General features: G+C 38.8%; 1 protein-coding gene across 17 annotated transcripts in view; it reads left to right on the top strand.

Annotated features, from left to right (window-relative positions):
- ANKS1B (ankyrin repeat and sterile alpha motif domain containing 1B) overlaps positions 1–25,002 on the top strand; it is a 465,181-nt gene extending 440,179 nt beyond the window's left edge. For 8 of the 17 annotated variants that reach the window (XM_068400472.1, XM_068400471.1, XM_068400469.1 and 5 more), the window contains 6 exons: positions 961–1,032; positions 5,446–5,466; positions 11,014–11,097; positions 15,651–15,788; positions 23,258–23,425; positions 24,665–25,002. In XM_068400472.1, the coding sequence (XP_068256573.1) occupies positions 961–1,032; positions 5,446–5,466; positions 11,014–11,097; positions 15,651–15,788; positions 23,258–23,425; positions 24,665–24,775 (594 nt within the window). In that variant the 3' untranslated portion in view covers positions 24,776–25,002. Of the gene's footprint in view, positions 1–960; positions 1,033–4,365; positions 4,378–5,445; positions 5,467–11,010; positions 11,098–15,650; positions 15,789–23,257; positions 23,426–24,664 lie in introns of all 17 variants that reach the window. The other 9 variants (XM_068400473.1, XM_068400470.1, XM_068400468.1 and 6 more) reach the window with 3 other exon arrangements.
- Positions 25,003–25,328: the final 326 nt, after the last annotated feature.

Genomic DNA, 25,328 nt, shown 5'->3' with positions numbered 1-25,328 from the left:
AATGCAGAGTGTGGCTCTCGCACAGCCCTGTTAGCAATAACAAGACCGCTCCCTGCTAGGCAAGAATGGCAGGGATGATGCAGCCAGCTCCATCCCTGGAGGAGCAGTGGCATTCAGATGTGGTGTAGAGAGGTACTGAGACCCCAGAGGAACAAATCCAGGGGAGCAGAGCCTCCTGTCAGTGTGCAGGAGGGCTCAAACTGCACATGCCAGCAAGGGACATAGCGAGGAAGAGGCAGGTAGGAAAGGGGATGTGTCAGTGAGGCACTTGCTGCCTTGTGAACCCTCGGAGATGAGCAGGCTCCTCTGAGAGCACGGTGGCTTTCAGCAAGCTGAACCAGGACCCAGCACTAGCACCCTGCTGCTTCCTCTCACCCGGCCCTCCTTCAGATTTAGTAAAGGCTTCAAAATAATAGTTCAGGGTCAGCCTTTTCTTAGGAAGAAATAATGGTTTAAACTAGTTTCCAGTTCAAATTTATTTTCTCTGTTGGCTGGCATCGGTCTCTGCTATTTGCACATAAATTAGTTACAAATTGAGTACACAGAGGTTAACATCGCTGCTGCCCTTCACGTCCACGTGATTGCACACACAGCAGTGTGAGTTTGGTGGATGGCAGCTGAAAAAAAAAGCAGATTCTCCATTTTTTAATCAAATGGCATTTTTAAGATGGAACCTGTAGTATTTGCTTGTTGTTTGAGTGACTAAGATGATAAGCTAGCAGACTTTCAGATACCATTTCAAGGCGCTCTGTGTGATTCATTGCACTTATTGCTGTGAATTCCTGTTTCATAGTTGATTAACACAGTGGTTTAAATGATTATCAGAGAACTGCAGAGTTAAAAGAAAAACCTCTAAAGCCATATATTAAGTTGACTGCTGCCACTATGTAGTGCATTTCTGCAGATGTTTGACTGTTCTGGAATTTTAGTTAAATTAAGTTTAATGGATTTTTATTTTAGTATTTAGGTTCTATGCTGGTAAAAGAGTTAAGAGGCACAGAGTCGACACAGGATGCGTGTGCAAAGATGAGGGTAAGTTAGTAAACCAACTCCTTTCTCTGTGATCATAATATTAAATAACCTTAGCTAGTGATTACTTGTACTGTGCCCTTTTTGCTTTTATAATGTTCTGTTACCCATCTGTTTTCCATTGCCCTTGCATTTACATTGGCATTCAGTAGGAAGTCTGTTCTACCTTTTATCTTCAAGTAATACCAAAATTTAAAGGTAGATTTTATTTTGCATGTTATATCTAAGAATAAAAGCAAATGTACGCATTTTCTCTTGAATCTTTGAGTCTGTTTCAAAATACGTTCCACACCTTTAAATGTGCCCATATCACTTGGCTTTTATAAACAGAATTTATAGCTCATATATGATAATCTAGATTGAATTTACTATGTGAAAATATGTACTAGTAAATATATTAACATGTTACCAAGGCCATTGTTTTTTATGTATGGTCTAATCCTAGGGATGCCTTTACTCACATGAGTATTCCCATTTATTATGAGTGAGTTACATGCTTATTGACTGAAGGATGAAAAGGGAACTAATTCAGTTTTACCTGATGGTGGAAAAGCAGTTAGGTTTCTTCAAATTGGTAAGAATCTGTTTTCCTGTGGCTCTTTGGCTTGCTATTGGTTTGTAGAAAATTACAATGAGGCTCAGTCTCTCTCCAACAAACATACTGCTCCTGGAAACTCCTGACAAGCCACAAGGCCAGATACACGATTTATTCCCAATTGTAGTTGTAATAAGAATACACCTGTTCATAGAGATGACAAACATATCATGGTCTGGCATGATTAATTAATGAAGAATATAATTGTTTTGTGATCTACCGAAGGTGTAAAATTACATAGATGAAAGAGTGAAATCTTAATTCTGTGGATTATAAATCTTTTATGCAAGATGCCTCTGAGCACTAGACGTAGCATTCAGATCAATTAGAAAGCTAGAAGATGTGTAAAAGTCATTCAGACAACCATTTCCTATTGGTTACGTATCTGCAGCGCACAGACTTGTACAACCTGTTTTAGCTAAGGGCTGGCAGTAATTCATGCTTACTCGATTGCCTGAAGATCTGTGGCTTTTCAGCTAATTACATGCTAATCATTCCTTACCTGGGCTTAAACTCCTCTAAAAAAAAAACCAACAACTTGACACAGAGGGATCTACAGTCACATTCACGTGTTGTGGGGAATTAACAGAGGCTGCAAGCATAACATCTTCCAGTCCGGTTTTCAAACTGTCAGGCTTAGCAGTCCGATTTTTTAGGCATATGCCTGTGCAGGTCTTAGGGCAGAATTTAACACCATAGTAGCATATGACAACTTCAGTAATTTATTTGACTGAGCTAGGAAGCTTAACATCAAAAAAGTCACTCTAAATAATTTATAGCCATTTTAAGATATTTTCTTTAAGTAATAAATTTGGCAAAGTTGAATTATATACCTGAAAAATTAAGTGTTTGAAAACAAATTTAATTTAAAATACAGTTTTTCTATAAAAATAATGGAGGTGCACTAGTAGTCTGTAGTGCCATACAGGGCACTTACATAATACACTGATGGGGTTTATATATTTATTTTTTACATTCTCTTTTGAAACCATTGTGCTGTGAGAATGTTTATTTTCTGGTTTGAGGGTTTTTTATCGCAAAGCGGTTTGAGTAAAACAGTTTTTAATCAGGATTTCATCTATTCTTTCTGTGTAGTCCTTTTAATCATATTCCTATTCAAGTCAAAAGCAAAAAACATGGATTTAACGGGAACACATTATTATTTTAGTGTAAGTTTTCCAGTGAGAAAAATATGTCTTTTTCCAAAACTTTCTCCCTCGTTGTGTTCAGAAAGTTGGTGTCTGAATTGGGAGCCCAGGTTGTCTTAAGTCATCCTGAAGTTTTGCTGTGCTGTTCATTATTGTATTTAAGTACCACGGGGTTGTCATTAAAAATGTGGCTTCTTTTATAGTTACATTTTACTTTAAATGTACTGAAAGGGACATTTCACTTATAAAAAATAAGTGAAAAGCTAGATATATTATTTGACTGCTTCTCAGGTACTGAATTCTGTCCGCTTGTCCAGTGTCTTTAGAGTCAGTAAGATTTTTACATAGGGTTGTACTAATGTGATAGAGCAATGTTTTTTAATTTTAGTATTTTTTTTCCATTTATATATTTCAAATATAGAGCATGTTGCAGTCTGGAATGTGTTGGGGTATGTCACTTATAACCTTGTACCATGTTGAGGTCCTTCTCCACAGTTTTTTAATCTTTCTGGAGTCAGCCACATAATTTTTAGGAGAATGTATGAAAATTAGGTACCTAATTTTTCTGTCAATGTGGCTTTTGCTTCTCCATCCTTAACCTAATGCTGCTCAAAAAAGTGTTGATATTCACTGGATGTCTTCCAGTCAGCAGATGCACAAGGACAAAAGAAGCCTATCAGTGAAAAAAAGTATCTTGATCTTCCTTAATCATTCATAGATACAGAGAAACAATAAAAATGACATGTTTGCTGACTGCAGATTCCTCCCTGTTAGTTGTAGATGCTTCCTGTGCTTTCAGTTATTGCAATTGATGGTTTTGGTTCTCAAGGGAAGCATCATGCAGATATCCCACACCTCTCTCCCCAGAGAGGCTTACAGCAGCCTCCTTCTCTTACAGCTTAAGAGTGAAGGGAGATCCTAAATCTTCTCGAATGTAAAAAAAAAAACAAACCCCGCCCCCTCCCCCCCCCCCCCCGAAGTTACAAACCTGGGAACCTCTGTCTTAATAACTCTTCTTGGCTATGCACTGTGCGTCTCAGCATTGTGCAGCAGTGTGCTCCAGCAGGGCAGATGACGGATTTGTTTGGGGAAAATCATGCAGATGCAATAGACTGAGCTCAGCAGGGGGGTCAAGGTTATACATGCTTTTTGTTCCCACCCAAACTGCAGACTCTTGCAGCCATCCAAAATTATGGATTTTTGGCAAGAGCTGTGCCTATTAGAAAGATTATATTTTATTTTTCCATTCACATATTTGTACGTCAAGGATGGATTTATATTTTATGGTTTCCTATTTGTTTCCAGCTATTTTATCTCACAAACTCCGTCTGCAGTCGACAGCACCGTCTCCTTATCTCCATTCCCCACCTGCTGTAAACTGACCTTTGCTACTTGGAGATAATATCTTGCTGTCCTGGCCAGAATAGATTTATTAATTATATTTGAGAGATGCCTTCAAGAACTTAAGAGCTTTCATCTTTCTGAGCATGGAATAGGAAATATTACATGTGTTTTCAATCAGATTACTGCCTTCACTTCAAATCACCATAGGAACATGAAGTGAGAATAAAATGTGTTTACATCAAAATAAAGAAAAGGAATAAAGTGTAATTGGAGCTAGGAAGAGACTTGTTCTCTACCGTAGACTCCATCTGGCATTTACACATCTGAATTCCTTGACCAGGTAGGAAGGGGACGGTTTTATACTTACTGGCGTGAGCACAGCAGCAAGGTAGACTCTTTCCTTGCAGTAATGTTAAATCACTAATGTTGCATACACCAGTTGCACAGTCTGAACCAATCAGATATTTACTGCAGCAATAGGGAACTTAGATTTTGTTCTTGGATCCTGCCACCTTCCTGAATATTATATATCTTTCTTAAAGGTTTTCTTGTTAGAAAAGCGGTTCTTACATTTCAAGTCAAAATTCTGGGGAACCAGCAACATAATTCTGTTCACAAAGCAGGTGTTTAATTATCTTGCTGAGTTAAGACCAAAATGTCAAGGATGGAATTGTTACAAAATCTTGCTTCTTTTATCTCTAGAGAGGAAGATGAAGATGAAGCAGAGTTTGCTCTTTCACTGAAAATAGGCAGGGTCTGGGCATTCCTTCCTGATTTCTTCTTACATAAAGAAGGAGGACCTGGATATAGATGGCAGTCTCCTTGTTTCTGCTAATCCCTTCCTACTTTACAATTTCCATTTCGTTTCTCCCCCAAAAGTAGAAGTGTCCTCCACAGGCCTCCTAGTGAAACTAGCTAGGCAAATACCATGTCAGGATCAAATACTGTGTTTGAGAATTTAGATTTTTCGGTCTCTGTTCTCTTGGGACTTTAGCTCTGTCTCTCTCATGTGGCCACTGTTTTGGGAGGGCCTACAGTGGAACAGGGACATCGATATTACTCAAAAGGAAAAAAGAAGTGGTGGGAGGACTTAAAGATGTTCAGTCCTTACACACATCCACATCATGCCATCCCTTGTTCTTCAGAGGATTGTATGTCCTTGAACTCTGTGGCTGAAAGGAATCCAAGGTGCAAGAGGGATGCACTGCCCTTTCAGCAGCAGATGAGTGTGTTACAGATATTGCAAAAGCAAAAACCCTCTCATTGTCATGTAGATGAGTTGCAGGTGCATCCCCAATGCAATGTTCATATTAATGATGTAGCTTGGAGGCATCCACTAATTGTAGAAAAGTAACCAGTCTTGTACCACAGGGGTTACAGATGCTATCTTATTCCAAGAGGTATTGAATTATGTCAGTGACGCATTTTTAAGCCTTTTGGACTGAGAGAAGTTAGTAAATATTTGTTACAAGGCAGATTGTTTCAAAATTGGCTTCAAAATTCGTTTCAAAATTGGCTTCAAAACTAACTGGTCAAATATGACCCTTGACTTTTTATTTCAATTTCATTTCTTGCATGATAGTGTCAAAGTGATTCACTCAAAAAGAACTGTTAAATGAGGCTTCATAAGCCTTTAAATAAGTAACAGATTTATGGGTATGGTAATAGGTGGTACCAATACATATTTTGAAATGTGCAGTTTGATGCCATTTGGAATTAATAGTTGCTATCAGTATGGGTAAATGTTCAGATTCTCTTAGTGAAGTGGATTCCGGTACATAATTGAATAGTAAAATTGCCAGCTACAATCTTCAGATCGCTATTAAAAAACAGTATAGGATAGAATTAGCAGATCCATTTGCAAAAGTAAAAAGCCAAGATGAAATCTTAAGATTTTACAGGCTCGTAAACTTGTACTCAAATTTATGTACGGAAATGTTAGTGACTTGACTAGTTGAATAATGTCTTTTTACTATGTATTTGCAAGATCCAGTGTAATTATATATGCAGTAAAACCTAAAAATTAACATGGTTTTATTTTGGCCACTGTATGAAAGCTGAGTAATCCAGTTATAAATGTATATGTAAGTACATGAAAGTGGTCAACATGGCAAAGTAGAAGTACCAGTGTTTCCTCTTGGCAGGAAGTAAATAGATGAGATGAAAGCATTGTGAGAGTGGGCTGGATGATACCAGTATATCAAGTGAATGTGTGAGCATCTTACTCAGGCACCATTCTACGTGTGCTCCTGAATTTCTTATTCAGCTGCTTTATGGGTGTGTGAGTGTGCACATGAGATACCATGTTTTGTCCTGTTGCAGGAGTATTCAAAAGTGTTGGATTAGTTTTCTCAGTTCTGCACAGAACAAGGCATTGCAGTACAATCCTGTCTTGAAAGGATTAAAGGCTGTTTAGGTTATATGTTTTGTGTTTCCATGTATTGCCTTTCAAAAAATAAACAGCTAGTTTATATTGCTTTATTCCTATAACAAAGTCCTCTGCCTCTTAAGCCATCGTTAATTAACTTGATTTGTTAGGTACACTGGCTGGGTGGTTCTGAAATTATTTGGAGTTTAGTTTATATTCTAAATAAATGTCTAGTAGTTCTGCACAGCCTTTAACTCAAAATCAAAATACAGGTGGAAGTGCTTTACTCACTTAAGACAATTTGTAGTACTATACTATAGAAATCTGTTCAGTCTGCTTGTTGAGTATGGTATTTTTTTCAGTGAAACAAAAGAGAATTCATAAACAAGATCAGAAGCAAGCTTGCTCTCTCACTCTTTCTCTCTCTGGCACCACTGCTCTTGCACCCCTTTATGACCAGTTTCAAAAGGAGGAATTGGCAGCAGCCCTGTCCAAGGCTATACAGGGTTTTGGCGCTGTCCTACATAACAGCAGCAGTGGGTTCAGATGCAAACTCAGAAGGGTCTTAAATCCAGACCTTTATTGTAAAAACAAGCACTGTAATAACTAGGTAGTTTTGCAAGAGGTGCCCTCCACCTCCTTCCACTGGATGGGTCTCCATTCTGAGTGCTGAGGGGACAAAGCAGCTTCATTGCAGCAGCTGCATCAAAATACAGGAGAGGCTGCTGTTCCTGTGTTCTTTATTCTGAAGAAAAAGAGGCTCTATGCTTTTTGAGGGTCTGGGGAAGCTGAAGAAATGTCACGTTAGATTTAGGATGGTGATGCTTTCTTCCATCTTCCTATGTCTGCATTCAAGCCTGCTTTATGGTTCTTGAGTTACACATGGCCTGCTTCCACATAGTCATCTACCTGTCCCGTAGGAAGTATTTCAGAAGTGGGACCAAAGCTCAGTCTCTCTGGCACGCAGACTCTGCAGTGTTAAGACTCTTCGCTGCAGGAGCAGTGCACCTGAGGAGACAGGGCACGCACATCTGGCCTTACGTAGATGACCAGATGATCAGAGACAGGCAGTGGCAGTGAGCCTAGAACATGCTTGCTGTTCATCCAGATGATTCTCCTAAAGAAGCATATTAAAGCAAAGAGCCAAAGTTACAGTCACAAACGATGGAGTTCATAGGAACTGTGACCAGTTCCAGGCTAGTGAGCACTTGCCCAAAGACAGGGTCCTGTCATTATGATTGCTTCTACATGAGATAAAATCTAATCCCGCTATCATGGTATGAACATGCCTTGGAGCATTAGACCATATGTCAACATGCACATGACATCCAATGCCAGCCTTCAGCTGTGGCTCCTATAACTTTGGCTCAGGTCCATATGCTTCCCATAGAGACACCAGATGGAGAAGAATATTTTGTCCTCTCATCAAGTCCTGACAGCGTTGATACGGTGGCTAGAACCTGAAAAGACCAAGGAAAGGGAATACTGACTCCTGTGTCCCACCTTGTTCTCAGATTCTGGTCACAAGCAGAGATGCCCACTTGGCCTGCACGGAGGTGTGAAATGTCTGACCGTGAAAGCTGTCAGACTTCATCTCAACATCCTAGCATTTAGAGCCAAAGCAGTTACAGTGCCTGAGTGAATGATACTGAAAACTCATGTTACACATCCTGGCAGCCACCTCCTCCATTAAAAAGAAAAGAACAAGAAGCAAATAGTATGAGCTCACCATGACAACTCAGAACTGTGGAAATCTGGAAACTGCTTGGAAATAGTATGGTGGGCTTCAGTTACTCTATCACTGGGTGATAACATGGTGGGCTTCAGTTACTCTGTCACTGGGTGTCGAGCCAGGGCAGGGAATAGAGCTGTGTGGTTTTCATTATAGCACTGTCATAATAACCAAGGATGTTATTGCGCTGTCCAACTGTTTGTTGCAATGGGGATGTGAGTACAGAATTGTTTCCTAAAATCATGTTTCTACACTGGACTACAGTCTTCCAGAACAACGTTACACAAATCCTGGGGTTTGTGTGGTTTGCAAGCTGATAAGGGGCATCCACTGCTCCTTACCAGCTGAGACAGTTTGGCTTAATAAATTACAAATGTCCCTCAGTCTCTGATTCATTTCCTAATTTGCCAGATATAATTTAGTGGTATCTTGATGAGCTGTTTCACTCAGGTAGAGTCTTCTGGCAGTTCATGACCTCGATTAAATACTAAAGATCAGGTCTGCTCTAGACAAACCCAGGTGAATGTGGAGCAGATAAGGAAGATGATTAAATTACAGACTACTGGTCCAGATGAAAGAGGACTCAGATAGTTGGTACAACGTGGCCCTGCCATCAGGAAGCTTCTCCTTTATGGCAAATGGAAGATAGTGCAAATTAGACCAAAAAAATAAAATAAATTAACTTAGTAGCTGTGTTTGTATAGTGTTTTGGAGGAGAAGAAGAGTTTTGCTGCTAAGGAGGTGAGGAAGAAGATAATTACAATAATCAAAATGGGAGACAAAGAGCTCCTGCGTGTAGCTGTCAGGATAGAAAGAAAGGACAAAAGTTGGGTGATTGCCGGGTTGCCAGATGAGTAAAGTGATGTTGTCATACTTGCGAATATTTTGTCTGGATATGAGCATATGCGGGGTATATTGCTTGTTTTCTGATAGCTATATGTACTGCTGCTTTCATACAGTCACTGCCATGCTTTCTGTGCATTGAAATGGAATTTTATGAAAAGACTCATTTGAGATCTGTTATATAGACACACACACTCACGTACACACAGGTGTACACTTGCTCTGCTTTTGGCAGGGATACTATTTCTTTCTCCACTCCGTTCAGAGATGCGCAGATCAGATTAGTGTCTTCCTTCAGATTTTGTTAGATTCCTCAGGATGTTTTACCATTTAAGCTTTCATTTTTTAAAAGTGCCTAGCCTTCTGGATGAAAGAAGCTTTCTCCAGGATAAATGGACACTTGATTGTCATCTTCAGTCTCTTGTAATTTGATGCTGAGAGATGCAACAGTCCTCTCCATTACATGGATGGATGAGGCTCTCCTTGAGACTTTAATTAGAGGTTTTAGCCTTCATGGCACAGGACACTGATTGCAGAACATAGCTGGATCTATAGCTTTGAATTTTATGCTGGCAAAAATGGAATCTCATTTGATTCTGGAAGGAGGGGGTTCTGATGAGGGGGCTTGATTACAGGTTTTTTTCTTTTCACCTTTATTTGTTTTCCTCTCTAGTATTAGCATCACCTATTTTTCAGACAGATTTTTTTTTCAGATACAGCCCATGTTTTCAAGCATATATCTGTGCTATTTTATTTTTCTTGAAGAATACAAAACGACCACTGCTACTTTTGTTCAGCTGCTCTCATATTCTTTCTAGGTGCCAATTCTAGACCTTTCAATGCGTTTACACTCTCATTCCATGTGCTGGTATTTCTTCATCTTTGACTGTAGCTGAACTTACTCTTTCCTCTCAAGAAAATGTTTGCTTGATCTCTATGATTGTTTGCAGATACTATCTTGAGTGAGTGTTCTCTGAGCTTTATCTACATTGTTTATCTATGGTAGTTTTGTATAGAATAGTATTGTCCATCATTGCCTTCCACCTTAAAATAATTCAAATCAGCTAGAAATTACACGATTTTTTGTTTCTTTCTTTCTTTGTTGTTTTTTTTAGTAAATTTAATCTGTAAACTAATCAACAGGTTTTATGCAGAGAAAGTAAATCTATCCCAAATATTTGCCCAGACTGGCAGGAAATGTCATTGCTGTGTGCATCGCGTTGAAGGCACATGGAAGGAGTCTAGCATAAAAGAAAAAACAGCCTTGTAAGAAGACATGAACTGTAGGTAGGAGAACCTGGCACTGAGGGAATGCAGAATAAGCCTCCGTACTAATTCATGTGTAAAGCAACTTCCAGTAGCAGCTGCACCCGAGGAAGTGCAGACGGTCAGATGTGACAAGATACAACGTTGGACTGACAGATTGACTGACAGGCCTAGAAGGCTGCAGGGATAACTCGTGTCACAAATACAACTACAAGAAGGCAAGAGAAGGAAATATTTCTAAATAACAACTAATTGCAGCAAAGAAACAGTACTACAAAAAGTACCACGCGGTTGGTTTTTACAGCTGGGAAGGGCAGGAGGAGGGGAGGGGAGGCAGCAATGAATGAGGCTTATCAGACAGATGTCTTAAATACGCATGCTTTTGGAAAACCCTGATTACATGACTGGTCTTTTTAAGTCTGGCATATTTATTTCATTCTCTTCCCATTGTGCAAGGAAAAAGGAGAATTTTTACCATCCTCACAACAAACTGTAAAGCTCTTTTTAGTTTTGTAACTACAAGGCAGCTATTTCAAAAGCCCAGAGCATAGTCAGCTCAAGAAAAAGTCAAATATTTGGTTAAGTACCTTTTGTTTAACTTAGGTATTTTGTCAGAAGAAGAAGAGGAAGAGCATTTTTCTTGCAATGCAACACAACTCTAACAACATCTTCATTTTGATTTCAGAAGTCTACAGAACAAATGAAGAAAGTACCAACCATTGTCCTGTCTGTCTCTTACAAGGGAGTCAAATTTATTGATGCAACTAATAAGGTACGTGCAATTGTTCAATATTAGCTTTTATTTCTCACAAACAGGAATACCTATGAGGCTGGCTCTTTAAGAGCACCAGGCCAGAGAGGGGACAGAGTTGCAGTTTGTGTTTTCCTCTCTTTTTTTCTCTTCTCTCCAAAATGGATGTAATCTTATTGTCATTCTCCAGAAACTCAGTCTGGAGGACCAGTGAAGCAGCTTTAATGGCTCATTTGGAGAACATTGTGTCCAACCTTCTGCTATTAAAAGGCAAGCTTATCACAAAAGACATTTGGCAGGGAGCCTCTGTGGAATCCTTTACCATATTCTTCCCTATACAGTTCCTTAGATGTGAAGAAAATATATATATATTTGTTCATTAATATAATTTTGGCCAAAAAAGTTTAAAGATGTCTCAATGAACAATAAAGATGCAAGGTTTTATGCAGGGCCAGCCATCGTAAGACTAAAAAACATGAGCCTTGATGTCCTTTTCAGATGTCAGAGCCTCTCTGAGAGCTATTTTCCTGGTACTAGCCATTTGACTCCCTGAACTGCAGCAGCTTCTTAACAGTTGTTATTCCATATTTTTTTCATCTTCCTGTGTGGCAATGCCCCTGTGCTTTGTTTCTTACATTTTAAATACATCCAACATCTAAAAAAGCGAAAATTGAAAGATCCAAGAATACAGTGATGGATAGAGCAGTGGGTTATTGCTTAGCCAAAGTAAAATGTACAAGCTCTGTAAGCAGGAGTAAAGTAATGCATGAATTTCTCTTCTTTGGATGTCTAAAATGGCAAGAAAATGCAGTCCATACTGATGCTTTCATATGAATAGAAAAGAAATTATCTTTTCTGTTATGGGACTAAAACTCACTAAGCAATATCAAAAGTAAATCTGATAACAGAGCTACCTGACCAGGTTAATAATGTATATAACTGCTTTGTGTTGCTGAACATTCAGACCACACAATACTTCTAACCCAGTATCTGTCAAACTTGCCAAATCAGTCAGTTTTTATAGGTGTTTAACTAGAAGTGGGTTTTAAGTGAAGGAACAAAAGCAGATTTGTGAACTTCTGCTACAGTTTGGAAGCCGTATCCAGGGTTAGAAGATGGCGTGAAAAAAAACCAGGGGTGAAATTACTGTTATGTCAAGTCTGGCATGTCTGCCGGAGCAGAGAGGCCAGGGATTCCTGTCAGCTCCTTTTTCTTCCATTGATTCAAAATTGAGCTTCTACAACCCTCGTTTCCTTTATGTTCTCTGATGTGCAGGGCATAAATTGGGACATTGTAATGCTATTAACTCTAACTTGGATAAGGGTGTTTTCAGCTCTTAAATCTCTTCTGTAGTGTAAAGGATGTAACTGCAATGTCCTTAGGTTTACGAAAAAAAATCAGGAGAACAAAAGGAGCTTCCAGTATCTCTTTGCACAGTGCATATAATCTTATGTAAGAAGGAAACTTGAAAGAAGTTTGGCAAATTGCATTGACTCTAGACCAGTCCCACTGAAATCTTATGCCTAGTAGTGAAATAGATGTATTTGATGCAAGTAAATAATGCCACAGTCCTGTGTTTTTTCTCAAGTGGTAGATTGCTTTCTCTCCAGTTCAAAATCTGCACTGCCTTTCCCTTCTGTAAAAACCAGGTAATAGCCTGCAACTCTCCCAGGAGCATTGTTATCATCCTTGTCCACAGTGTGCTGTACCCAATTCCTTCAAGACCCAAAACAGATTAGCACTAAGGTGAGATCCTATTCAGACTTGTACCGCTTCCATATGAGCTTCTAGTTGACAGCGCTGGGCACCACTTAGCAATAAATGCATACTTTTTAATGACAAAAATAGCTAGCAGTTAATGTGCTTGAAAAGTCAGCTCTCATGGCTGTTCATCCTTTTCCTTTATGCCACCAAGCTAAGAATTTGTATTCTGAGTCATAGCAGGCAAAGCTTCAGGTGACAAAGGGGCCCTGACCTCATTCCACGACAGCTATTTCAGTGGCGCCTTGAAGCTTGGCATGACACCACTTTGACATGACACCATTTCTTTGCAAGTGAGGCCAGAAAGAAATTGCTGCTTAGGAAAAAAAAATCAGACTTGCAGAATTTCCTCGTGGGTCACAGCTAACCCTAACTTCTGGATGATTTCTGCCAGGAGGGGGATTGGCTGACACAACATAGGCAAGCAAAAGGAAGGCTGCTTAGCAAAAACCTGATCTTTCCAAGGTATTTCCTTGGCAGAACCAGAACCAACTTTCAGCTTCCCTGCTTTTTGAGAAGCACCAGAGGTTTCTCTTGCCAAACTGAGTGACAGTTTTTAGAATGACAACTGTACCGCGTCGGTCAATGCCTGACGAATGTACCCAGAACAGCAAGCTGGTTCATAGCCTTGTAATTTCTACAGAATAAGACTATGGGTCTACTGGAGAAGTGACCCTAGGAAACAGTAAACACATGCACTGAAAACGTGTTTAATTTTGAAAGGAGATCACAGAGGATATCCTATAGAAGCTAGGGAAAAGCTCGATTTCACTACTAATTTTCGTCCAGAAGATTTAGTCTAGATATACCTCGTTCTATTCAAAACAAAGTTAATGTCAATATGTTTCCAAACTTCACTTGGTTTAAAGTTAAAACATTAAAATAATCTCCATGAGTTTTGACTGAAGTGCAAAGCCCTGTGTCAACCCCAGGTCACCTAGGAAAAGTTTCAGCATAGCAGAGCTCTTTCCACATACACTGCATAACTTCAGGTGATTACTTTGTGGCTCATGATTTGGCATAAATATTTCGCATGATTTTAAGACCTTCCAAGCTTTAATTCTTTCTGCTTTTTAAACTACAATGTTGCCAATACAACATCAATGACAATGTATTGCAGCTGTATTGTGGATATCTAAATCCCTGGTTGTGGTATAATTGTAATTCTCATTAAAATCTTTGTTGAGGGTAAAAGTTACCAATTTGAGAAGAAAGAAAATAAAGTGCTTAAAGTAACATAAAAAGCCAATTATTGTTAAGCAGAGATTGTACATGTCGTTATAAATTGGCATATATTGAAACACAAGTACTGATTTTGTAATTTTTATGAATAATGCATTGAACAGAAATAATCAAGTATGTTGCAACAATTTAAGATTAAGAGGATTATTTCATTTCTTCAGTAACAGTTTCCTTATCTTGTTTTTTCCATAATTTGAAATTTGGAATGCTTTTTTATTAAGATTTTTCCTAAGCCATGAATTTCTTCAATTAGATATATTAATATGTCTTTTCAAAAACTTGACACCTCCATGCAAGGGGGAATGTTGCCACTTAGCAAATGAAAGAAGATATGGCAAAGTTAGTTGCATATATTTCCTGTTCTTAAAAAAAAAAAAAAAAAAAAAAAAAGAGGGGGAGGAGAGGAGGTGGGAAGGAAAAGACAAGGGTGAGGGAAAACCAGAGATGCTCAAAGATCATTTTAACTTGGGACGGATGCCACTGAGGCAGCAGCAAACGGTGGCTCTGGGAGGGACTGGGACACTACAGATGTCACGCGTTCTGGGATGCAATAGCAATGCCATGCTGCAGCAGGCTTCTTCACTTCGGGGTTTTCTGGAAAAGCCAGAGCTACAGCCAGCAGGGCCACACTTCAGAACAGCATATAAACTAACCACGAAGTAAATTCATATTCAATGAATCGTTCTTCTGTTTAAATAAATCATTTGAAATGTGTGTGTTGCTGAAGCGAGGCCTAATCATAAGCCACTCTGCAGTATCTTCTTCTCTGGCATCATGGTTCCTTTGGCCTGAACACAATAATTACATATCAGCAATTTATGTAATGAATATTCATAATTTTCTCCAAAGCTTTAAGGCAGCTTTTTTTTTTTATTTCATCGGAAAAGCTATAGCTTACATTGGCTGCTGCAAGTAGTGTTGCTGGGTGCATGAATGGTTTAATTTTTCTACATCTCTCTTACAGGATGCTGTTGTCAGTAAGTGGAGAAAAGTTGTGAGATCCTCCTGTAGTTATTTTTACTAAGCAGAAGCCTTTCAAGAGCTCAGGGTTTCAGTTATAAGTGATGTTTGGTCTTATTTTCTCTTGACAAAATTTGTCAAACAACATGTGCAAAAACCTGGATATTGAGCCTGTTGGGTTTCACCAGATCCTGTCTGACAGTACCCTGAAAGAGTGTCATGTAGTGATCATTATACAGAAAACCAGCAGCATCTTAAGATGTTCGTATAGTGCTTTGAAACTGTATTTACAGCTGTGTGCCAGGACAGATGTCTCTTTGTCATAGGATACTGAATACACTGTGCAAAACTCAAACGGACTCATAGGGAAGACTCTAGAATGCAATTGTTTCCCACAAGATTATTGGCAATTTTAGATATCATTGGAGAGGGTCAAAATTCCAGTGACCTGTGTAAGATCACATGTGGGGTGTATTAAATCTCTTCTTATTAAGAAACTTCTGAAATACTTCAGCACAGCAGATGAACGTAAATGCAAATCTAAACCCACGCTTTTTACGGCTGTTTTATGTTTAATTCCTAAATTGATTGAAAATATTTTTTTTAAACAGAATATTATTGCTGAACATGAAATCCGTAACATTTCCTGTGCTGCACAAGACCCTGAAGACCTTTCTACATTTGCATACATCACTAAAGACTTGAAGACTAATCACCACTACTGCCATGTATTCACTGCGTTTGATGTGGTCAGTTTATAGAAGATACTTCATCTAATAGTTCTTTGTAATAGTAATAGTTCTTTAATTCTGTTAAAACATTTTCAGGGTATATGGTGATTAATGGAAGGTATCATTAATTTACCACATGAAAAGATTAATATACTATGGGACAGTAAAAGAACATTTCTGGAGAAGAGCAAAGATTTTCTTTGATATTATCTCATTTCCCATCTGAAATAACTCACCTGTGTAATGTCAGCTGTTGACTGTAAACTTAGTGAGTAGCTTTTCATACAAGTCTTGATATGTAATTCTTCTAACCTAAGTGAGAGCCTTCCAAGACATTTGTAACAGACAGGTTTGGCCACCCATTCTGAATCTCAGCACACACTAAATAAACAAATCAGAACTGGATCAATGTGCATTATATACAATGCTCAATCCGGCTAAGAGGTGGGCTCAGGAACTGGTTAAACTAAGTTTTCAGGGTCTCCTGCATTTTTGATTGTGTTGTACTGCCTGTGCAGTCAGGAAAGGACAGGTTTGGTGATGTCCAGCCTTTGGGCTTTTACCCTTACGGCTGCGTCCCATGCCAGCCAACGAGTAGTGAGAGGGTTGGACACTTTCTTGTGGTGGCCCTATGAACCTGGACACATCCCACCTTCATGAAGCAGATGTGGGCTTTTTTTTTGGACCAAAGGTCAGACGTTACCACCGTAGGTGATTTCTTCAGCTTTCTTATGCTGCTGTTCCATGACTTCTAGTGTTTCAGTGTTAAGCTGGTTCAGTCCCAATAACTCAAACATCTCTCTAAATATTGTCTAGACTTTTTGACATTATATTGAATAAACTGGAAAACTGAAGCTTCCTCTGCAAATGTGTAGAGAACGTATGCAAAGTTTTGTGTTTACTTTAACCAGAGAAACGAAACTCTTAACAGATCTGACAAAGAAGAGACCACACAGATAGCTAATTGCACATCTCAAGAGGTCCTAGGAATATTTGGCTACCACACTGAATCTGAAAGATTTGAAACATCTGTGATAACAGAAATCTGTGCAGAGCATTGTCCTTTCTGTGTTCCTGTGTAAGAGGTTACCCCTGTAACCATCAACAGATTGTTATTATTAGATGGTCCCTCTGTTCTGCTCTGCTCTCTGTCCTGTCAGTGGGAATTTTAGCTTAACAAATAATGCAGATATGGAATTTGGGGAAGTTTTATTTTAGCAGCACCTTTACCTTTTCAAAAAGATTGCCTTTATTTTGAAAATAGCAAATTAATGCTTTAATTCTTACTTCCTTGTTCCAATCGTCTTGCCTAAAAATCTCAAAAATGTTATTTCAGCAAAAGTCCTTACAGCTCCAGCTATTTTGGTGGAAAATGACTAAATTCTTCCTGTATTTATGCTTCTCAGATGGTGATGCATAGACTACTAGTGTTTCAAGAAATCGTGAATGTATACCAGTTAATCAGTCATACTGTTTTCAGCTAAATTTGGTGAAATAAGTAGTGGCTTTAATTTTTAGGACTAAGAGGGCTTATTGTCCAAAACTTTCAGGAGTACTTGTCCTTTGAGTTAAGCTCAAGAGAAATTTAAGATGTTATTAAAACTTTAAAATCATTCAATAAAAAACATTTTAATATAGTATAATTGTATGAATTCTTGAAACATGCTTACATGAATATAAGTAAGTTAAATCAAAAAAATAGACATGTCTGAACTGAGGCATTTTATTTGGGACTGGGGAATCAGTCAACATTGCAGAGCGATAGCATGTAGAAGAGTTCAAATAACAACACGTACAGAAGGGTAGGTTAGAAGGGATTTTAGTGTTTTGGTTCAGTGCTTTTGTTGTTTAAATTCCCTGCTGACATTTTAGTGTCCACAGGGAGTAGAAAAACTTCAAAATTGTGTTAAAAATAGACCATGGTCAACAAGATGTTACATTATATAGATTTTAGTGACAAGTGAAATCAACTGAAATTAGACTGATTGAGGGAGGTTATTATTTCTCCTGATCCATTTAAATACTTCTTAATGGCTTCAAAGTACTGCAGTTTCATTTATAGGTTCAATAATCAAGCACAAACATAGACACAGGTATAGCAAATGAAATTCATTTTCTCCTTGCTTGGCAAGGAAAGAATAGTGATCCAGGAATAACTACAACATTTTGTTCACTCTCCATATCTTAGGAGAAGCATTTAATACCCCAAGCACTTTAAATGGCTATTTTAAGCAATACAGAAACTTTATTGTCTAACTGTCTTGTTTTCTCCTGCAACATAATCCTCAGTGGGGTGTTACCTACTCAAATATTCTCTTTTTGTGTTGTTTTATTTCTCAGAATCTAGCATTTTTGATGCAAGTACAAGCTCCATAAAAAATAGCTAGATATCCAGAACTCAAGCATACAGTAAATTAAATTTTCTCTTTAAAGTCTAACAGTTATGGTAGCCTGATCTTCCAGTTTGCTAATAGAAACAATCCTACACATTTGTCAATGGATAGAAGTCCAATCATGTTAAGAAAAATAAGGTTTAAAATGGTAGAAATCCACAATACAGTGTGAAAAAGATGCATCTTAAATCACATATATTATGGTAATACAATATATGCAATGGTATGAAAAAAAATTCACTCTCTTAGGTCCTTCAGTTCCTCAGGAAATATGAGGAAGAACATTTTTTTTGCAGATATGGAAGCATTTTAGTGTAGTGACATGTCAACTACCAGCATTACTGATACTTACTATTTAGGAGTGACTGTACATGTAACTTGTCTACTCAGACTTAAAATTCAATAATCAAAACTGCAAAAAACATCAGATTTGATTAAAGAATATTGAAGGGGACAAGGTTTGGGGGAAGAAGAGGATTTATTGCTGAATATTCGAAATCCACTCCACTCTTGTTTACTTATAAAGCAGCCCTAAAACTACCAATGAAGGATTCCCACTGGAGAAACAAACCATCATAATAGCTCCTATACCAATTTCTGGTTCATATATAGGAGACATCCAAAATAATTTCCATCAGCTATTCCTGCATTACGCAATGCACCCATGAATAGAAGACAACCAGCATAAATTGGAACAATTTCTGCTCTTGCTCATGCCAAGGATTAGACTGGTGTGATACATAACACAAAGACATTTTTCTTATTTTCTGTATTCTTTTGTCCTTCATTGCACAGACTTGAGCTGGATAAGAATTGGAAACTGCTAGTGTGCATACTTAGCAGAGAAGCTGCTAGCAGCGTGCATTCAGGTCTCAAAGTTCTGTTCATTGCCGCCTTCCAGGGGATATGGGGACTTTATTTCTCTGTTCATATGATCATCAAGGTACAATCAGTGTGGCATCCTCATGTCTCCAGAACAGAAAACTTCTTTCCTTTGCAGTACCCAGAGACAGTAAGCCCAGACAGTTCCCTCTCTGGGGCATATTAGGTGGAACGTGTCAAACCATTTCAGTTGCTACTGGCAAACTTCTTGAGATGGAGCACACTTGGGTACATGGAGCTTTCAACTTATGAGCAAATTAATCTCTCCTCTCTTGTCTACATCGATGGCTTTTGCAACAGCCTGAAAGGCCCACTTTGAAGGCCCGTTTCCGTCCTCCCGTTGCATACGAGATATCTTTCTGTGCCTCATTAGAAGAAAGGGGTGGATTCAGAAGAGTTTGCCATCCACAATTTCTTTAAATCCAGCATGAGAAAGGATCAAGAATTTAAGTTGCAGGAGTGCCTGATCATGAAAGCCTCCTGCAGCCCAGGAGTCCACAGCTGTTACAAGCAAATGCCAGCCATGTTGGTCTCATCATACCGTCTTTGGTGAGCTGAGCTTTCTTCCCCTTGAATGCACAAAGGCCGACGCGTTGGAGAGCGCAGACAAATACATGTCCTTTCTAGATCCCCCCAAAGGTAAAAGTTTTGTGGTCTGGTAGGATAAAGCATCTGTACACTCAACAGTGTAAATGTACATATATGTCAGCTCTGCTTCTCTCATAACTCCGTTACTAATGAGTAACCTTCCCTTCTTGTCAGGCTTTTATAGCAGAAATCCTCAACATTTGGCCTTGAAGTCTCTAGTATGACTAAGCAGTAGGCAACTGATTTCATCCCAGGGGATGGATATTTTGAACTGGGTTGGGATTTTTCAGGTAAAGATTCCATATACCCTGTTCTGCTCAATTTTGCCAACTGCAATTTTAAGTTCAGTACCTTGAACACAGGGTGTCCTAATTGACATTCCTACACATCTGATGTGATTGTTAGCTCACACTAATCAGCTGCGAGACTCCAAAGGAAGCTTCTTCAAAAAAAGCTTCAAAAAAAACAACTTCAAAAAAGACCAGGTTTGACATTGATCTTAAGGAAGGAAAAATAATCATCACCTAAAAGCAAAAACACATAAAATCCTCATTATATCAGAAGTGCTTTCCCAAAAAGACAAAATGTTAGTTTTCCCAAAAATTCCTTTTCAAGTGACATTTTTTTATAGCTCAAAAGACAGAAATCTTACTCTCTTTCTTAAAATATTCTTGAAGCCTCAAAATAGCTTTATAGAAGCATGAAAACACAATGAAGCAGCAGTGCCTACTGCAACTTATACAGTAAAAAAGTCAGTTAAAATGTAACAGAACAATTAGCCATTGTAATAGGTTGGCTGAATTAAAGTGGCTGAGGAATCCTGACTCAGACTTGCGCTGGGGCATTGAATTATAGCATTACGTGTCAAACAAGGCAATTTACCTTGATTTCTCATCTCTCAGAAATTGTTGCTGAAAGGCGTTAGCTTACTCACTTTCCTTCTCTGCTGTGCCATGCAAGGAATAAGATTGTAACAGCCTCAGAAGCACCATGGTCCTAAAAGTTTTGCCTCCTTTCCAAGGAGCTTGATGGAGTGCTGTAAGGGTCAGCATCTTCTACAGCGACGAGGGGGTTTACAACTTTTGTGCTAAGCGTCTTTCAGGGAGGCAGACCTTTTTTCCCTCCTTTTGTGCCACATGTAAAAAAAAAAAAAACAAATAGTCTCCTCACCAGAAGAATTTCCATGGCAGATTTTGTGGTTTGGTTTTTCTGCCCCCATCCACGAGGGAATCCTGCTCTCACCTCTCCGGTATAGCCCCTGCAAGAATCCGTACCAACTCAAATCCTCATATTCCTCTCCCAGTACTACAGGTGAGAAATTCCTCAAACCAAACTTACTTACTTCTGGTTTTTTCCAAATAACAATTTTGCAGATATCTTTTTAAATTTTATATGATATAATTCTAAAGCCCTCCGTGCCTCCATTTGCAGACTTCTCTTCATCAAGGCTCTGCCGCAGTACGCAATGTGTGAAATGTATGTACAAGTTACAGTTCAGTTTACATTTTGAATATTGAACCAGAACAGTAAATGTTCTGTTTTATTTGCTATATTTTAAATATTTATTAACCATAGAAACAGTTACATGTTTCCAATGGCTTTCAGGCTCCAGGCAAGCCTATTTTTTCATTTTACAGACTATGAAAGAAAACAAATCATAGTGGCTTCTGATGAGATGCAGGACCCAGACTAGATTTATGGCTCAGCCTGGCAAACTCTCTGCTTGTCTCCATTCTTATCTCAGAGCTTTTCAGGCCTGTCTCCCAGTGGCCTTTCTGTACACCACACTGGATGGTGTATTTTCTCAGTCCCATTGGTATTACAGTCTGCTTTTTCTCCAAGCCCTTACTACACCCTGTGCTGTTGATATATTCCTTAGCAATAATGATACCCACTGTAGACAATCCCGGGATGATATAGTACACTATCTTACTGTCACGACAGCTGATTAAGAAGTCTTTAGAATAATATTCTTGTCCTACTAAGGCATGCTCCATTTCAAATAATATTACTCTCTACATTTTTAACAATTATACTCTGTTGGTCTTAATTCCATAGCCAGCGTTCTGCTAAAAGGCAGGGCACTTTATAATAGTCTCTTCAGTCTTTCATTTATTACTCCACCAGCAAACTGCATCCTCAGTGTTTCTCGGTCCTGGCCAGTTTCCTTAAGTTAAAGGGGAGACAATTTGGAGACTACTGCTATCAAATCAGGCAGACATTTTTATTTGGGAAGCTATAAAACTTTGGCTAGCTTGCTGTTGTGATTGCAGTCGTTACAGCTGAGAGCATATCTCAGTGGAGGAGTATAATTGTTTTCTATCTATCTGACCTAACAAAGCCCAGAGCTGGCACCTTTTTAAGAAGCTCTTACAATGAGCTAAATATGCTGAATTTAGCCTATACTATTCTCAGTATACATGTGTGATAAGGAATTTCTTCACAACTACAGTGAAATTCCAGTGTAGGGGATGAAATAAAATGCTTATCCTTTTAACTGTGTTTTAACTATCGAAGGGCAGGTAGTGTACTTCCAAGTGTCTTGCATTGCTTTCTGACTTATTGCAAGCTCAACAGTGAGACTTGACTAGCTAAAGAGATCTCTCATTTAAAATTATATCAGAAACGCGTGGGAATTTAAAGGGATCACCTAGTTTCAAAGCAATGCAGGACTGCTTCCAACTATGGGCTGCAGAGGTTGAGGAAGGAGATGGTAACTTCTGAATTACATCGAAGATTTATAAATTATTCTAAGGAGACTGTAGGACATAAGGAGGCAAGCCTGCAGGCTTGCATTTGCTCTGCAGGGGTTCAAAACATTATTGCAAAGTTAGTAGCCTAGAAATAGGCTCTAGTGAGAGCCTAGAAATAAATATACCAAAACAAACCCACAAACCTCAAGAAAAATTACCATAGAAATTCACTTGCAGTTTAAGATTAAGGTCAGATTTGAAACTCACAGCTGCTTTTTCATTGATATAAAACTGTACTGAAAAAATATATGTACTGACCCCCTGGTTCCTCATTCATGCATAGGTGCACTGCATCTGTGAAGCATTTGACATTTGCTTTTTGTCCTTTTGGAAGCGTCACACTGGCGCTGCCTCCTCTTCCCATGCTGTTTGGTGAGAGCATGGAGCACCCCAAGGCGCACGTCCGGGGAAGCAGCGTGTCGGGCTGCTGGCTCGGGAGGAGGACGGGTCAGCAGAGGAGTGCTGAAACGGAGCAAGGCTGAATGTCAGATCGGTCTAGTAGTGCAGGATGGGTGGGATCTTGAGAGCAGCGGATACGGGGTGAGCTGGGAAGGTGAGGGGGTTAATGGACTTGTTCTAAAAAGAGATGACACGCACTCACCCACTCCTGTTCTCATGTTTAGTGAGACAATGTTTTCAACGTTTTTGTAAGTAATTACTTTTGGTACAATAAATTACATTTAGATTGTTTTTAATCAATGAGAAATCAAATGACAGATGTAAATATTACAGAGACTAAGGAAGTTATTACCCTAACGTGATTTTAATTATTTACATTACAAATCACTTCTGTAGACAGTACTACCCCGCTTCATGTATCTGACGGTAATTCGGCCTCACTCCAATTTTAACTGTTTTTGTTTTGTTTCAGAATTTAGCTTACGAAATCATTCTTACACTAGGACAAGCATTTGAGGTGGCCTATCAGCTTGCACTACAAGCACGAAAAGGGGGCCATTCTTCAACCCTTCCAGAAAGCTTTGAAAATAAACCTTCCAAACCTATTCCCAAACCACGTGTTAGTATTCGGAAGTCAGTGGTAAGTAGAACGTAGTCATGCATGCAAAAAAAAAAAAAAACAAAAAACACAACACCAAAATTCAGCTATACAGTCAAGAGTTGATATACTAGAAGCTGTGTAAATAAATATACCTGTTGAGTCACAAATGCTCCATGTCTCAGTTGTGCCACCTCTGCTCCTCAGCCAGGAGGGTTCTGTCACTGCAGCATGGGCAGCCGTTTCAAACAACCGCTCATTTCAGATTCCTCCAGTTTAAGATGTTGCTTGGCTAGTGTTGTGCACATATCTTTTATAGTAGCTGCAGAGCTTTAATTGATTCGGTCTAATTCCAATGTATAGTGCTTTTTTTAAGTGGTGAGGATCACAGCCAATGCATACCTCTAAAACTCTGCGGTTCTATGGACTTCCCTGATGTCCTATCAAGAAATAAAATCTGCACCAAATTTGTTTGGTGCATGATCACTGTATATGTATCCTAATCAAGTTACAAATCCAAATCAATTTACAATTATCTTATCAGACCAAGCAATTTCTTTTTTTACCCTTTTTTTTTTTTTGATCCTTGGCAGACCCTCCTGTTCCAAAACTGGGATTCAGTGTACCTTTTCAGTATTTTCTTTGGAATCCCAAACTCCTAAGAATCCAAGCCCATTGGAGCCTACATGTTGATTGTCTTTAAAGTGCCCTCATGAATTGCATAGATGACAGAGAAATATTCTTTTATGGTAGAGCTTTTAAAAAATTATGAAAACTATTTTAACTCAAGTCAGAATACAGGCACAGGGTGATCTGGGAGGGAAAGGGGAAGAATGACCGCACACTGTAGTATCATATTCACTGGCTATAAAGTGAGAACCATACTTTGTGATATTTAATTATTAGATGAGAGGAAGGGAGAAAAAAGTATGACTGTACACTTTGTCATCCATTGCCACAGAATCTTCCTCCATAAAATACTAAGAAAGAACATTTCTTGGTGCCATCATCTGTCTCAGTAGCAAAAGGACTTCTCAGGATCAAGCATGGCTTTAACGAACTATGATGCCCTATAGCTTGGGGGCAGACACAGCTCTGATCTCAACAGGAAAAAGAGGGCAACCGTGGGTATCTGGGAGCGTAGGCCACCTCACTCGCTGCTCTAGGACTTTGTTGATACAGGATTTATTCTGTGTTCTATTTGTTTAAAGAAAAAACTTCTGCTAGAAATGCTGTGCACAGAGATGGTAACCCGTCTGTACGTTTGCATTTGTCTTAAAGCAGATAGATCCATCTGAACAAAAGACTCTTGCGAATCTACCATGGATAGTTGAACCTGGACAAGAAGCCAAAAGAGGCATTAATACCAAGTATGAAACTACAATTTTCTGATACAAAACTGTCCCCCTGTTCCTTGTTGTGCCTTGCACGCCAAGCAGTCACAGCACAGCCTTTCCTTTATGGCAACGTTTCAATCCAGCAGAGAGGAAGACTGCACTGTATGAGTGGCCTTGTAACTAACAAAAAAAGGCTGACAGTCATTTCTGGTGATGTTCTTCTTCCTGCAGCACTGACAGAAGAATGACACTATATGAAGACTTTTAAAATTGCAGTCCACAAGAGGAGTGAGAAACCTTATTTTTCACGCAGTTCTCCCTTGTGTCTCTGCCACAGTGCTTTCTTTGAGTTCTTATTTTAGAATTCTACTTTTTAAAAAAAACACAAAAGGTCTCTAGACTAACACTAATGCTGCCTATGAGTAGAATATTTGATTGGTTTTTTATTTAAATCTTGGCAGGTTTTAATTGAAATAGAACCAGAATTAATAAATAGAGTATTTGTGAAACCACTGAATTCATTAATAATTACTGTGTTGAATAAAGAACTCATTAAAGTGACAAGAAATTAGGCACCCTGATTTCTGTGTGTGCTGGTTTTATATGTA

The sequence above is a fragment of the Nyctibius grandis genome, chromosome 5 (genome assembly GCF_013368605.1).
Source record: "Nyctibius grandis isolate bNycGra1 chromosome 5, bNycGra1.pri, whole genome shotgun sequence".
NCBI lineage: Eukaryota > Metazoa > Chordata > Aves > Nyctibiiformes > Nyctibiidae > Nyctibius > Nyctibius grandis.
Note: the sequence above shows the minus strand (reverse complement) of the source record. Positions and strands in the feature narration are given on the sequence as shown.